This window comes from Callorhinus ursinus, unplaced genomic scaffold (assembly GCF_003265705.2).
Source record: "Callorhinus ursinus isolate GAN/ISIS: 27379988/994484 unplaced genomic scaffold, GSC_fseal_2.0 scaffold19, whole genome shotgun sequence".
Lineage (NCBI taxonomy): Eukaryota > Metazoa > Chordata > Mammalia > Carnivora > Otariidae > Callorhinus > Callorhinus ursinus.
Window position 1 is genome coordinate 24,835,482 of NW_027397081.1, and position 15,461 is coordinate 24,850,942.

General features: G+C 35.4%; 1 protein-coding gene across 6 annotated transcripts in view; it reads right to left on the reverse strand.

Annotated features, from left to right (window-relative positions):
- Positions 1–15,461, reverse strand: part of ARHGAP32 (Rho GTPase activating protein 32) — a 311,991-nt gene that overhangs the window by 76,254 nt on the left and 220,276 nt on the right. For all 6 annotated transcript variants that reach the window (XM_073903977.1, XM_073903975.1, XM_073903974.1 and 3 more), the window contains one exon: positions 673–754. In XM_073903977.1, the coding sequence (XP_073760078.1) occupies positions 673–754 (82 nt within the window). The remainder of the gene's footprint in view (positions 1–672; positions 755–15,461) is intronic.

Genomic DNA, 15,461 nt, shown 5'->3' on the forward strand with positions numbered 1-15,461 from the left:
AAATAAATATGATTACTTCCTCTTTCCTCCAAAATCTTTCAATCTTTATTTTGTTTTCCTTTAAAAAAATTTATATCACACTAAAAACTTCCAGGCTAAGTACTCTATACAATTTGCCTAGATCAAATCACCCCAATAAAAACAAAAACTTCCATTTTCTTGATTTCTACCCCCTGTGACACTGCTTTATTTATTCATAAGACAGTCCACATATTTACACAGCATTGTAAATACACTATATAAGTAATGAAAATGCTGTTTAAAATAGTTTAAAAAAATAAAATAGTTTTGATGTTCATAGTCATTGATAAAGTATACATTCCCTTTAATTTAATTTTCAGCTAATCGTACTATATGAGTTCTTTAAACTTGTCATTTCTTTCATCATTAATAATCTATATTCCTACTATATAACTACAAAAACAAATAATGACAAAGATTAATGGACCAAGTAGTTCTCTGAAATTATCTAAAATGTCAAATGCACCTTTGTGAAATAATCAAGAGAGAAATAAGAATATATTAAAAATCAAAACCACATAAAATTAAGGGTTCATATTATGTCAATAAATGGAAAGAACAACAAAACAAGCTATGTGTTCAGCTAAAAGAGAAAATCTGTTTCTTTAAGCAGCTGATAAAATAACCACACTAATGAAAAAGTGTACTCACCTGGTTTGGGCACTGAGTTGGTCACTGACTGGGGAACTTTCTGATTAATTAATTCAACACAGTGTCCAGGGAAGAGTCCCACCTATGGAAGAAAAGCAGCAAAGAGAGGATTCTAAACCAGAGCACAGACCAGTGTGTGAACACTGCCAATTCAATTCCAGTAATGTACTCCACAGTCCCTCCCAAAGGATTCTATTATTCCAAGACTCTAAATCACAGATGATACCAATTATACAAATAATAAAACAATCTGTTGCTATGTGTATACAGAGTTGTGTATTATTAGTCCAAATATCTAAGTCTGCTTTTTCAGTTTTAGCTTTTAATTTCTCAAACTTTTTTTATACCAATTAAAATATTTAGTCTGATACCAAGCTATACATGCAGTATATACAATTTTTACCTCTTAATAACTTACGTTGCTGAAATTTCAACCTAGTTGTATTGATTTATCTACGGCCAACTTTTGTATTTATTGTCTTCTCTATAATTTAAAAAAAAAGTCAACACTAAACCACATTCAAATTTTTTTGTGAATTTTCTCTTCATTCTCTCACAGGTTTCATGAAAAATGACAGGACTAAAATAAATTGGTGAAACAATTACTCATTTAAAATCCTGGTATTTACTGTTGCTAGTAGTGTATAATTTAAGTGGGAAACCAAAAGAGAAGAAAACAACCAATAGTGTTAGGCTTTAGAACCGTAAGTAGTTGTATTAGGAAAATACTGAGCTCACCACAGACCACCCAGATTACACAGAGATCCACTGTAGAGCCAATAGAATAAATACAGAGATAAACAGCCTGGAAAAAAGTAAAAAGGAGATCTTTGCCAATATTTATAGATGTTTCCTTAGATAGGAATATAATCAGGCTACCATGCAACAGATGTTAAAGCTGAACATGAAAACTACATCACTTTTTACATCCCTCTGTTGACAGACTCGGGAAGAATGGAATGGTCTTCCAAAAGTTATGATTCATCATGAAGTTCTGAGCTGTGTAACTTCCATCTGTGTGGGATTATTTTCACATATGCATTTACTGCATTCTTATTTCAATTTCTGGATCGATATTCTATGGTAGTTCTTAAAATTATGAAGATGTAACCAATTATCATGAGCTGAAAAGGGGTTATTAACATGTTACCAGTTTTGTTTAAAAGATATTTGAATTTGGGATTCTTAAAGTTCCTATGCATTGCCTTCCAAAATGAAGCTTTAAGTGTTTGTTTTACTGGTGAAATTTCATACCATATTTTGTTCAACGTCCTATGTAGCTAAACAAAAGGAAATTCTTCCAAGATCAATTAGAACCAGATAAGAATCACCTTGAGAAATCCTTTTCATTCTCCCTTACACATATCAGTTATTATGAGACAGTGGATGGTATCATGGTTAACGCACAGCCTCAAGGGTAAGAGTGCCTGGATTCAGTTCTAGGTCTGCCACTTACAAGGTCAGGTTTGTGACTCAGCCTGTTTTCAGTTTCTTCATCTAAACACAATAATAGTACCTAGTACATAAGGGTTGTTATAAGAATTAAATGGATCAGTATAAGCAAAATGCATACAGTAAGTAGCCACTAAGTGTTAGTGTCTCCAATACGCTGGCTACTACAAGCCTAGAGGGCTCAGGCTCCACCATTAAATGGACGATACATAACACTTACCACCTTCTGCATGTGTGGACTTGAGTTTCTTCCCTATCAAATATCATTCTTTCCATAAAATTAGAATTAATTTTGATTTATAAACATTTTCTGCAATTTTCTAAAGAGAAAAGACCAGGTTCTAAACTTGGCCTGCCCATTTACTAGGTTCTGTGATCTGGAGCAAATTAATTAACATTTGTCTCAGTTTCCTAATTTGTAAAAATGGGGATAATATTAGCTACCACATAATTTGTGTGAAAGCACCTAGCCTATTTTCTAAACCTAAATATCTCTCAGCAAATAAAAACTAGTTTTCCATCACTTCCTAGACTGAACAAAGCTTAATGAACTTCTTTGGAGAACTACATCATATATTAGTTACATTTGCACCTTTTAAATTTGTCTCAGTGCATTAGGTTTAGATATATGAGTGAATGTGATATTGTATACTATGTAGAGGTCCATGGTAACTTCATTTAATGCCTATCTCCAATCCCTGCTCACTTGTCTCCGTGCATCATAAAGTATAATATTACTGTTATAAAGTATAATATTATTAGCATAAAGTGTAATATTACTATTAGCTAAACTATACATTCAGTGCCCAGGTGTAGCCACAGCACATGCAAATATAGCTCTGCTGCTACTATTCTAGCTCCTTCCTCCTGCTGTGATGCAGGTATGGAGAGTAGATGTGTAGGAACCATCATTTGACCTTAAAGACTAAGAGAATCTTAGAAATTTCTGCCTAGCATCTTTAAGTTGCTAACTCAACAGTGGCCATCAGTCACTTTCTCTGTTCACTTTTCTGTTTCTTGAAACCCAAAGCACTCCTGTTAATAAGTCTTTTAGTTGGAAGAGTTGATTCTATAAATCTGTGAAAGGCAAGTAGATTCTATTTTCCTATTATAAAATTTCCATCACAAAAAAATGAAGCTGTGCTCTGTTGAAAATATACACAAGAATGTAACTAATCCCAGGGAAAAAAATATATATAATTAACCCTAAAAATACAGTTAATGAACACTTACTTTTCTGACTCATACTTAAGCTAATATTTTACCGAATATAAACAATTCCTTTTTTTTTTTAAAGATTTTATTTATTTGACAGAGAGAGAAAGAGCAAGAGAGGGAACACAAGCAGGGGGAGTGGCAGAGGGAGAAGCAGGCTTCCCGCTGAGCAGGAAGCCCAATGCAGGGCTCAATCCAAGGACCCTGGGATCATGACCTAAGCCACAGGCAGACGCTTAACCAACTGAGCCACCCACTGGCCACCCAGTTAACAATTTCGATAAATTCAAAATGTCAAATGTTAAAAGTGACTGGAACTCTGGCAATATTATCTATGAGCTATGTCATCCTGTTTCATATATTATTCTTTCTGCCAGCAGTGACAATTTCTAACGCTCTAATTTATATGGCTGAGAAGGGTGAGGGAAATTGGGCATATTGGCAGAGGTCAAAATGAGATTCAACTCTAACAATAAGATGGGAGAGAGAGAAAAGACCGACATCTAGGGCCCACAGGGTAGAGGAGTAGGTAATAAAAATATAGTAATAGAAGAAGAACAATTAAAGATAAGGCTGCAACAGGTTAGGGATGAGCTTCTAGGAAGGAAAAAAGCCTTTCAATTTGGTAGTTTTCCCCCAAGTCTTTGAGATCAAGTGAGAAAAAGCAAGAGATACTATTACAGTTGACACCTCCACCCTTATCTATAGGTTTTGCTTTCGGTTTCAGTTACCCACAGTCAACCACAGTCTGGAAGCAGATGATCCTCCTTCTCATGCATTGTCAGAAGGTCAACAGCAGCCTAACCTTGTATGACAGTGCCTACATAATTAGCCTCACTTCATCTCATCACATAGGCATTTTATCACCTCATATTATCACAAGAAGGATGAGTACAGTACAATATTTTGAGAGACAGACAGATCACATTCATATAACTTTTACTAAATTTTTATAATTGTTCTATTTTATTATTATTTTTGTAAATCTCTTACTGTGCCTAATTTATATATTAAACTTTATCATAGGTATGTATGTATGTATGTATAAGAAAAACATAGTATATATAATGTTCAGGACTATCCATAGTTTGGGGCATTCTCTGGGGGTCTTGGAAAGTATCCCCTGCAGATAAGACAGGACTACTATATATCCCACAGTGTGCTGGTAAAAGTTGAACAGCTGGCCCTTCAAGAGGAAAGGCCTTGATTTATAGCGTTTGCCAGAGTCCGTGGTATAAATGCTCCCACCATGGCTGATTTCAAGCTACCAACATGACACAACTGAATACAGAGTTGAAAAGAGACACAGAGTAGCCTGTTAAGTAGTATTTATACCATACAGAACACTAGGTGGAAGTTACCTCAAGAGCACAGATAACAGTAAAATATAGTAAAATAATTACAAATAAAGTTTAAGTATTTATTACCTTTATTTTTAATACAATTCACTTCATTGTAAACATATGCTTTAATTTCTAATAGCAGCTGTGCTTCCCAATTGTACTATAAAATTCCAAAAAATTTCACAACTTGCTCGGGTTCACCACTAATCTATACCTGTATCCTCGGTCCAGGGCCTGTCCCAACTCTAATAGCTCCTAGGAACAGGTTTCCAGCAGCTTGACAAGTATATGGCTCCCTCTCGGCAAGTGAATAAGGACAGACCTGAATGTAACCGACTGCAATCTGATTCTTCTGACCTTCTTCTACCTTGAGGATCGGTTCAAACTATAAAAGAAATAGGTTTGCCTACGAAAGTGAATGTACTGAAAAAATATTTTGGTACAACATAGAGGGAATGTTAGATAAGAAACTACTGCAATAACATAAGGCTGAAGCTTTGATAACAGTTGGAAGGGAAAAAAGACATTGCTTACCAATGGAGCCTAATCCTGACTATGGTCTCCCTGAGGCAACTAATCAAAATCTAAAAGGAATTTCAACACAACAACAATGTGCTTATCACTGATTTTTTAAAAAAAAATTCCTATTCTAGTGGTTGATTTATGTAATTAATAGCTAGTGAAGCTTTAGGACTGTTAGCATAACAATTTTTTTTATTAAGCTTAGTAAAGTAATGCTCTTACTTTCAGAGATAGACCACAGATTCTTCATCAACTGGAACTACTGGCCTCAGAGAGTTTCCAATTTTTCATTCTCAGACTACAATCTCCTCTCCTCCCAGGCCTCTAGTGCTCATATATTCCATGATAATTGAAGCTCAAATTCAGAGGTACTGCATCTCCTTCTCCCCGTATATTTCCCCATTAGGGTATCTAGTCCCCTTCCAATCTCTTTTTGCTACCTAGTATGAACCAAGAGATTGATCATTGGAACTTTAAAAAATATATCAGTACCCTTAATTTCCTCACAATATTAACTTTCTGCCAAACCAATCCAGCAACCCTCTCCAAAATATATCAATATACCACCCTCCTTGCATGCCTCTGTACTGCTAAAGAAAAATCACATCACTCAGGAGATTCAAACAAGACAAATTCATGATCTCCCACCCTGAAAGTCAATTATTTTCTTCCCACTCCCCAAATATTCTTAAAGAACTCACTCCTTTTTAGGATCTCTGTCCAGTCCAGACTACATGCCCCTGCCAACAACATCCCAGTTACAGTTCATCAGTTAATTAGTCATAAGTTAATGACAGTTCATAAGTTAATTAGTCAGTCTGTCTCTTAAGATTTGGGAACTAGGCTTGAATCTTTATCTCCAAGTTGCTAGAACTAGAAAGTAGTTTTTTAAAAAAAAGGAGAACAAGACAAAGAAGCAGCAGCTGCTGCTACTACATGGAAAGGAGTAAAACTGCAAGCAAATTCCCCCAATTCCTGACTTCCCAGTTCCTGGTTCCATCTAATAATTTTTGCATTGGTTTTCTGAGATATTCCTATTTGTGTCTCTCCATCTTTATGTTCCAAGAAACTTCACATTGCTTCTGGTTTCTTTGCCTTATTTACACTGTCTCTTAAACATTAAATGCCAGCTCCCTAATTTCTACTGCTAAAAACATTACTCTTACAGTAGGATGTTAAGGTTTGGGACTCAGAAACAAAGTCAGGAGGGGTGCCTGGGTGGCTCAGTCGGTTAAGCGTCTGCCTTTGGCTCAGGTCATGATCTTGGGGTCCTGGGATCAAGCCCCGCATCAGGCTCCCTGCTCAATGGGGAGTCGGCTTCTCCTTCTGCTCCTCCCCCTGCTCATGCTCTCTCTTTCTCTCTGTCTTGCTCTCTCTCAAATAAATAAAATCTTTTTTAAAAAAGAAAAGAAACATGGGGCACCTGGGTGGCTCAGTCGTTAAGTGTCTGCCTTTGGCTCAGGTCATGATCCCAGGATCCTGGGATCGAGCCCCGCATTGGGCTCTCCCTGCTCGGCAGGAAGCCTGCTTCTTCCTCTCCCACTCCCCCTGCTTGTGTTCCCTCTCTCGCTGTGTCTCTGTCAAATAGATAAAGAAAATCTTTAAAAAAAAAAAAAAAAAGAAAAGAAACAAGGTCAGGAATCGGGGTATAAATCTGGGAGATGGGCAAATATAATGAATTTAAAGTTAAAAGAGTAAATAAGATAGTCTAAGACAAAGCACAGAATGAGAAGGTAGTTCGACCCCAGCCTTTCAGGGATCTGCTAGAGGAGGAAGTGCTGTAAAAAGACTGAGAAGACAGAGGAACTCTAAGACTGTCATGTCACTTCTACTGAGAGAAGAAAGCGTCGGGAAAAAAGAAATAGAATACTGATGAGACCTTAAGTAAGAGAAGTAATGAAGTGTCCATTCTTGCATTAAGGCAAACAGAAACTACTAATGAAGCAAGAGAAGAAAACAGGGCTGAAGGGTTTAAGCATATACTTGTGATGAGTAAATGTAATAATGGTGGCCCTAGACATGTATTGCACGGAGCACTGGGTGTTATGCCCGAACAATGAATCATGGAACACTACATCAAAAACTAATGAGGTAATGCATGGTGACTAACCTAACATAATAAAATAAAATTAAAAAAAACAAAAAATAAAACAAAAATAATGTTGGCCCTAGAATCTAATCTGGGTAAAAAGGCAAGTGAAGAAGTGGGTAATGGCAGAAATTGGAGGGGCCAATGGAATGATAATATTGAGCACAACTGCTTATTATATAGCAAGTAACTACCAAATGAGATTAATTTTTCCCCATTAGCTCAATGACATATCAAACAAAATTACGGTTGGTTTAAAATTTTAATAACTCTACCTTACCTTTCCCCCTTGGCAGGAGTAAGATGAGGATAGAGAAGGCATTATAAGTGGAAGAATGTGTAGATGAAAAGAGCAGCCTGTGTAATGGGGGAAGGAAGGATGATGGTTTAATTTATGTGGAAATTGAGTTTATAAAATAAGAGTGGTAAGTAAGACTGGAGAAGTAAAATGAGGTGAGAAATCATGGATGGTCTCATACATCATGACAAGAACGTTGAGGTTTCTTCTCTATGAAAGTGACAAACTCTGAGCAGAAGAGGGACAGGAACAGGTGTGTTTTAGTAAGAAAAATCTAAAAGCAGTGTATACCTTCGAGGGTAGGAGGAAGGGGAGATAACAAGAAACAGAAGCACATTTTAGGAATCTGCAAACTAGGAAAGAGATAATAAAAACGTATAGTTTCAAAAATGGCATGAAGAATTAAGAAGAGTATATGAATGTACGGGCACAGAGGCAAGAAGAGAAAGAAACTATCAATTGGGTTGAATACATAAAAAGTTAAGTCAGAGACGCTTCTCCAGTTTTTTCTTCCCAATTTGACTGAGGTATAATTGACAATAAACTGTACATATTTAATATATACATTTTGATAACTCTGACACCTGTAAAACTATAACTACAATCAAGATTCTGAATATATTAGGGGCGCCTGGGTGGCTCAGTCGGTTGAGCATCTGCCTTCGGCTCAGGTCATGATCCCAGGGTCCTGGGATCGAGCCCCGCATCGGGCTCCCTGCTCTGCGGGGAGCCCGCTTCTCCCTCTGCCTCTGCTGCTCCCCCTGCTTGTGCTCACTCTCTCTCTCTGTCAAATAAATAATTTTTTTAAAAGATTCTGAATATATTCATCAACCCCAAAAAGTTTCTTTTTATCTCTTGGTAATCTCTCCCTCTCCCTACCCAACCCCTATCCCTGCTCACCAGGCAACCACTGATCTACTTTTTATCACTGTATTACTTGGCATTTCCTACAATTTTCTTTGAATGGAGTCAAAAGAATGTACTCTTGTTGTCTGTTTTCTTTCACTCAGTATAATTATTCTGAGGATCATTCATGTTGCTGTATGTATCAGTAATTCACTCCTCTTTATTCCAGTAATATTCTATTGTATAGATAGCACCATTTGTTTACCCATTAATCATCTGTTGATAAAATGTTTCCAGTTTGGGGCTATTATATACATGGCTGCTATGAACATTCATATATGAGTCTTCGTATGGACGTCAGCTTTCTTTTTCTCTTGGATAATAATCTAGGAGTGGAATGGCTGGATCATATAGTAGGTGTCTATTTAACTTAAGAAGCTGACGGACTGCTTTCCAAATTGTAGCATCTTATATTCTCACCAATCCTGTGTGTTTCAATCCCTCCACAGCCTCACCACTCTAATAAGTATGTAGTGATATCTCACTGTCATTTTAATTTGCATTTCTCTAATAACAAATGACAGTGAGCATGTCTTTTTTTTTAATTTTTTTATTGTTATATTAATCACCACACATTACATCATTAGTTTTTGATGTAGTGTTCCATGATTCATTGTCTGTGCATAACACCCAAGAGTGAGCATGTCTTTATGTGTTTATTTGACATATATCTTTTCTGTGAAGTTTCGATCTTTGCCTACTTTTAAAATTGAGCTCTGTTTCCTTATTGAGTACGTTCTGAATACAAGTCCTTTGTCAGATATAATCATTGCCAATATTTTTTCCCAGTCTGTAGCTTTCTTTTTATTGTCTTATGAGTAATGTCTTTCAAAGGAAAGTTTCCAACTTTGATGAAATTCAATTTTTTTATGAATTGTTCATTTCATGTTGCATCTAAGAAATCTCTACCTAACCCAAAGTCACAAAAGTTTCCCCTATGTTTTCTTCAAGCAACTTTATAGTTTAAGCTTTATATTTGGGTGTATGATCCATTTTGGGTAAGTTTTACAGATGATTTAAAAAACAGTTTTTTGTTTTGTTTTATAATGGAGGCATAGGAACAACCAATTGTTCTAGTACCATTTGTAAAATAGACCATATAGTCTTCACTGAATTGATTTGAATCTTTGTTGAAAATCATTTGTCCATGTATATGTATGGGTCTATTTCTGGACTCTATTCTGTACTACTATTCTATTTGTCTACCCTTCCACTAATAACACACCCTCTTGATACTGTATCTTTACAGTAAGTCTTCAAATCAATTAATGTTAGCTCTCCAACCTAGTTCTTTTTCAAATTTACCTTGGCTATTCTATTCTAGCTCCTTTGCATCTTCATATGAATTAATTTGCTTATCAATTTCTACAAAAAAGTTTGCCAAGATTTTGACTGGGATCTATGTGAGGAATAATGACATCTTAACAATGTAAAGACTTCCAATCCACACATAGGGTGTCTCTCTCCCTTTTTTTTTTTAAATATTCTTTGATTTTTCTCAAAACTATTTTGCAGTTTTCAGTACAGAGATCTTTCATATTTTTTTCAGATAAATCACCAAGTGTTTCATATTTTTGATGCTATCATAAACAGATTTTATTGTATTGGCTGACTGATGTTAATGCTGCTAGTCTATGGACTACATTTGGAATAAAAGATTCTCATGGAGTTGTTCCAAATATTTGTATTTCAAGTATATATTATATACTTTAAATACACAACATACTTGTATTTCTTCTATATTATATGTGAAAATGATTTCACCTTCTTTGAAATTGTGTTTGTTTGTAGGTAGTTACATCATTTGTAAATTTCATTTCAGAAATCATATGGAAGGATTTTAGAAAATATTTATTATAATGAGGGTGTGAAGGGTTTGATAGGGTTAAGAACTACTGCTCTAAGCCATTTTGTCAATCATTTCCATGAAACTGAATGTTTAAATATCATTTGATAGGACATGCTCTGATGTTATAAATTAGAAAAAGGATATCAAGAAACAAATATCAATGGCAGTCAATAATGCCACTTGCACTAATAAGAAAAATAAAAACAGAAACAAGAAATATGAAAAATAATTTAAGAAAATTTATATCTTTTTATGATCCAAGGGGGGAAATATAGAGTTGGAACTCACCAAGCTTGTGCACTGCTCCTGGCTGCACATTACATACTGTCTTTGTGAATCAGAACAATTTATCTACATCTTTTGTCTCTAGATTTCTATAATTTTTAAATGACTGGTTAAGAAGAGATGATCCACTATCATTTTTTCTACTATAGAAATCTATGATTCATACAAGTCAGTAAGTAGTACAAGCCACTACTGGTTCATTAAATTACTACTATGATCTCTTCTTTGCCCAGAATACCTAGGATTTGATCTAAGCTCTGATATTAAACAGCAGAATAACAATGGGCTAGTTGTTTTACCCCCTACACTTTAGTTTTGTCATCAGTACGAGATGATAGTACCTTCTTCACAGAGCTGTAAGAATTTAAGGCCAGTGCAAAGCACTTAGAACAGCACACTTAAGAAGCACTGAAGAAGTGTCACAATTGCTTTTATTTGTAGTATCACATACTATCTTTCCTTGAAGTTATTTAACATTACAGGTGCAAATTTACATGATCTCCCAAAACTTAACTAGAGAGGAAATATGGTGCCCCATTTAACAGTAAGTAATGAAAAGGCACAGCTTTGGATCCCATATATAAATATACGGTCTTTTCATAAATGAGCAGGTAAACCTCCTTCCTCCACTAAACTACTATGAGGGACAGGCTTCCAAATATCTTCCCTTTGGATAAATAATACTCTTCTGAAAATAAGTTATTTAGAACTACATTAAACTCTTGAGGTAAGGACACTGTTATTGTCCAAGAATTGCTTCTCTCATATTTGTACACAAAGACACTCACAGAACATTCTAGGGCAACTATGAAAAATTAAAAAGCTGATCCTTTACCATCTTATGGAGAACTAAGAGAACGTGAGCTGTATAAAATTCAATCTCTAAGTGGTATTCTATCCATTAAATTAAGTGTATCCCAAATGTGTTTCAAGAAAGATTTCCTGGGTGGAAAAGAGAACATTGGCTTAACTCTGTTTAATTTCTTCTTTTATCTGTGCACAGGATAAACAATGGGAGGCTGCTCCATGGTTATCACATTTTGTGTTTAATAATTATCTGAAGAACTTGATAAAATTCAGAATCCTGTCCCTACCCCCCAAGATTCTGATTGGTAATACCTAGCTTTAACATGTTTCTCAAGTCATTCTGTTGCTAGCAGCTCCCAGATAAAACTCTGAGAAACTGCCTACACAAACAAATAATCCTCAAAGATATTAACATTTTATCTTTGTGTTATGTCTTTTACCAAAGAAAAAGGGCTCTCCAGATACTCTACCTCATATCTCCAACAAGGGTCTACAGCCAAGCACAAAAGCTGATGACATTTAGTTTAAAAAATGAGAAAAAAAAATAGTTGTGGGTTTTGTTTGTTTGTTTTGGGTTTTTTTGTTTTTGTTTTCTTGGGTTTTTTTTTTTTTTTGCTTAAGTACATTCTATGATAAAACAAAGGTAAAAGATTCAATATACATTTTAGGAAACAAACTAAAAACAGATTTCAGAATTTCAAATTACTATAGTTAATATAATTTCACACTTCCTACTCCCAGAATTTTAAGAAAAGAAGCAGAGTCACGTTATAATTAAAACACATGGATGAACTAATCCTTCTGTTCCCACAGCTAAATTATGGTCTAAAACAATACACAGATTAGAACTTGGCAAAATGCTAATCTTTATCAACCACCAGATGATTAGCAGAGCTTACCTACAGCACAGAGTAAGCACTGCTTCTAGAAGAGTTGTCTGAGGAACACCTGGGCCAGAATGACATAGATAAAATATGGTTTTACATCCTATCCCACAACCACTGAGACAGAATTTTGGGGCTTAGGTCCTGGGACTCTACATTTTAACAAGATTCCCTGGTGATTTTTAAGTACACTAAAGATTGAAAATCAGTGCTAAAGGAAGGAATTACTTGTAATAGAAGAATGAAGACAGCACTATAACACCCTTAAGTATATTAGTAAATGTTATAACTTGGACTTTATTTGCAAATTAAGACAATAATGTAGTACTACACACCTATTAAAATGGCTAAAATCCAAAAAAAACCCTGAGAACTATCAAATGTTGGTAAGAATGCTGAACAGTGTCATTGCTGGTAGGAATGCAAAATGGGACAACCACTTTGAAAGACAGTTTGGTGGTTTCTTAACAAAGCTAAACATAGGCTTACCATATGATCTAGCAACTGCGCTCCTTGGTATTTACCCAAAGGAGCTGAAGACTTATATCTACACAAAAACCTGCACATGGATGTTTATAGCAGCTTTATTAATAACTGCCAAAAACTGGAAACAACCAAGATGTCCTATAATAAATGACTCTGGCACATCCATAACAATTAATATTAATGACAAAAAAGGATTTATCAAACCATGGAAAGATATGGAGGAAAATTAAATGCATATTGCTAAGTGAAAGAAGCCAATTTGGAAAGGCTACATACTGGATGACTTCAACTATATGATGTTTTGAGAAAGGCAAAACTACAGAGACAGTAACTTATTACTCGTTGTCAGGGGTTATGGGGAGAGAAGGATGAAAAGGTAGAGCACAAGGGTTAGGGCAGTGAAACTACTCTGTATGAAGCTGTACTGGTTGATACATGTCATTATGCCTTTATTAAAAGCCACAGAACTATACATCACAAAGAGTGAACCTTAATGTAAACAATGAGCTATAGTTAATAATAATGTATGAAATTTGGTTCATTAATTGTAACAAAAAAGCAAGCCCCAAAACAATTTCAATCATTATGGGGCAGAATATGAAACTGACATTCTGTAGTATATATATCCATATATTCTGTATCCATGTGATTTTGGTCAAGGATCTGAGGAGCATTAGATCCTTAGACAACTATTCTAGAAACAGTACTTATTCTGTGCTGTCTATAATCTCTGCAAATCAGCTGGTGGTCAATAAAGACCAGCATTTTGCCAATTCTATACAATGAATTTATAAAAGCAGGATGTTAATAATAGGAGAAGTTATGTATGTGTCTATGTGTGGGGGTGGGGGGATTATATGAAACTCTATACTATCTGCTCAATTATTCTGTAAAATTGTACTTAAAAAAAGTCTATTAATTTGTCTTAAATAATAATAATAATAATAATAAAACCAGCAACTGCACAGCATCAGTTCACAGTAATACAAAGGAAAGGCCTCCACACTGACGCCTGGACCTGTCATACCTTGAGAGCTGGCCAGAAAGGAAAAAACAAACACACATGACTAACAAAAGAAAAAGCGGAGTCCATGTAACACATCATAAACACATCAAGTTGAGCAGACGTGCAAGTGGAGATGCACAGGGCCTACACAGGCTCCCTGCTCAGTGAGGAGCCTGCTTCTCCCTCTGCCTCTGCTGCTCCCCCCGCTTGTGCTCTCTCTCTCTCTCTCTGGCAAATAAATAAATAAAATCTTTAAAAAATTAAAATTATAAAATAGTCTATAATGTAACATAGCCACTGTATAAAGTGAGGTGTACTGGTAACCTAAACAAGTGGTTTTCCCGTGGTAGTGTTTGTACATAGCTCTACTGTGGCCCCTCTGGGATGCTGCAGGAGATCCAAGGTCAATCAGACATGCTCCATGGGGAATAAGGCCCAGGGTGCCTGACTTGAACTAACCAGGGCAACTCCACTGCTGCCTTTTCTCACACTGAGGTTCTGTGTAAGATTCTGTTCAATTAACAATTACACTGAGTTAAAAAATATATATGTGAAAACCAGTGGACTAAGCCATTATTCCAGTTATTTCAAAATTAAAAATCAGGGGTCTCATCTATAATTATCATATACACGGAATAAATTATAATTATCTTCCTCTCTCAACAAAATATTTGAGTAAGGAAGGACATATGCTCACCATTTAAAAATATGTAACAAGGGTAGAGAACATCATTATAATTAATATATTAATTATTACATTAAAAAATAACATATGGTAACAGCAATGTTTCGACCAGTAAACCTGTATGCTTTACAGTACTCTGTTGGTGAATCTTTACAGCTGTCTGGGAAGGAAAGATGTTCCTTTCCATAGGGTAGAGAGCTAAGGATAAAGTTAGCAATATGAGAGTAAATGCAGAAATCATCCTTAGTGCTTCTCAGGCAATGTGATCAAGCAGATATGAATTTGAGTCCTTACTCCATCTCTTACTGATTTGGCATCTTGACTGTTTATTAACCCTCTCAGACTGTTTCCCCTCCATACAAGGGGTTAATAGTTTTGTGAAGATTAAAGAAAACATTGTGTATAAAGTGCCCAGCAATACTTTGCACATAACAGATGCTCAGTACATGCCTTTCCATTCACACCTTCCCCTGCAGTAAATGAGGCAGTCTTACAAATGGATGAGTGCTTAGGAACATCAAGGAAGAGTGAACTGTGTGGATTATTTCCTTAAAGTACTGGATTCCTTCTATAAATGAAGTTTTGACAGTGATATTTAAAGACTGCTACTAGTTTTACGGGTGACCCCCCCAATGCCCACAATCAACTCCTCTTCTCACATCCATATTTTCCAACATGATCTCAACAGAAATGACTGTCCTTCCAGGACCAATTAGGATGAAAACAAATAGCAATGCTATATAAAAAACCTTTCATTATCAATTACAAATAAATCCTTTAACTTTAAAAATCTGTTTTTATTTTAAATTGTTTTGGCAACAAGCTAATTTTTAACAATTGTTAATTTATATATTAATATTTAAAAGAATAATCTGGGCAAGAAACTAAACCGTGTGACTCTAATTAAAAGAGTTAGGAAGATAAATCTATACTTAGCACAGAGTCAGATCTCAATAAATACC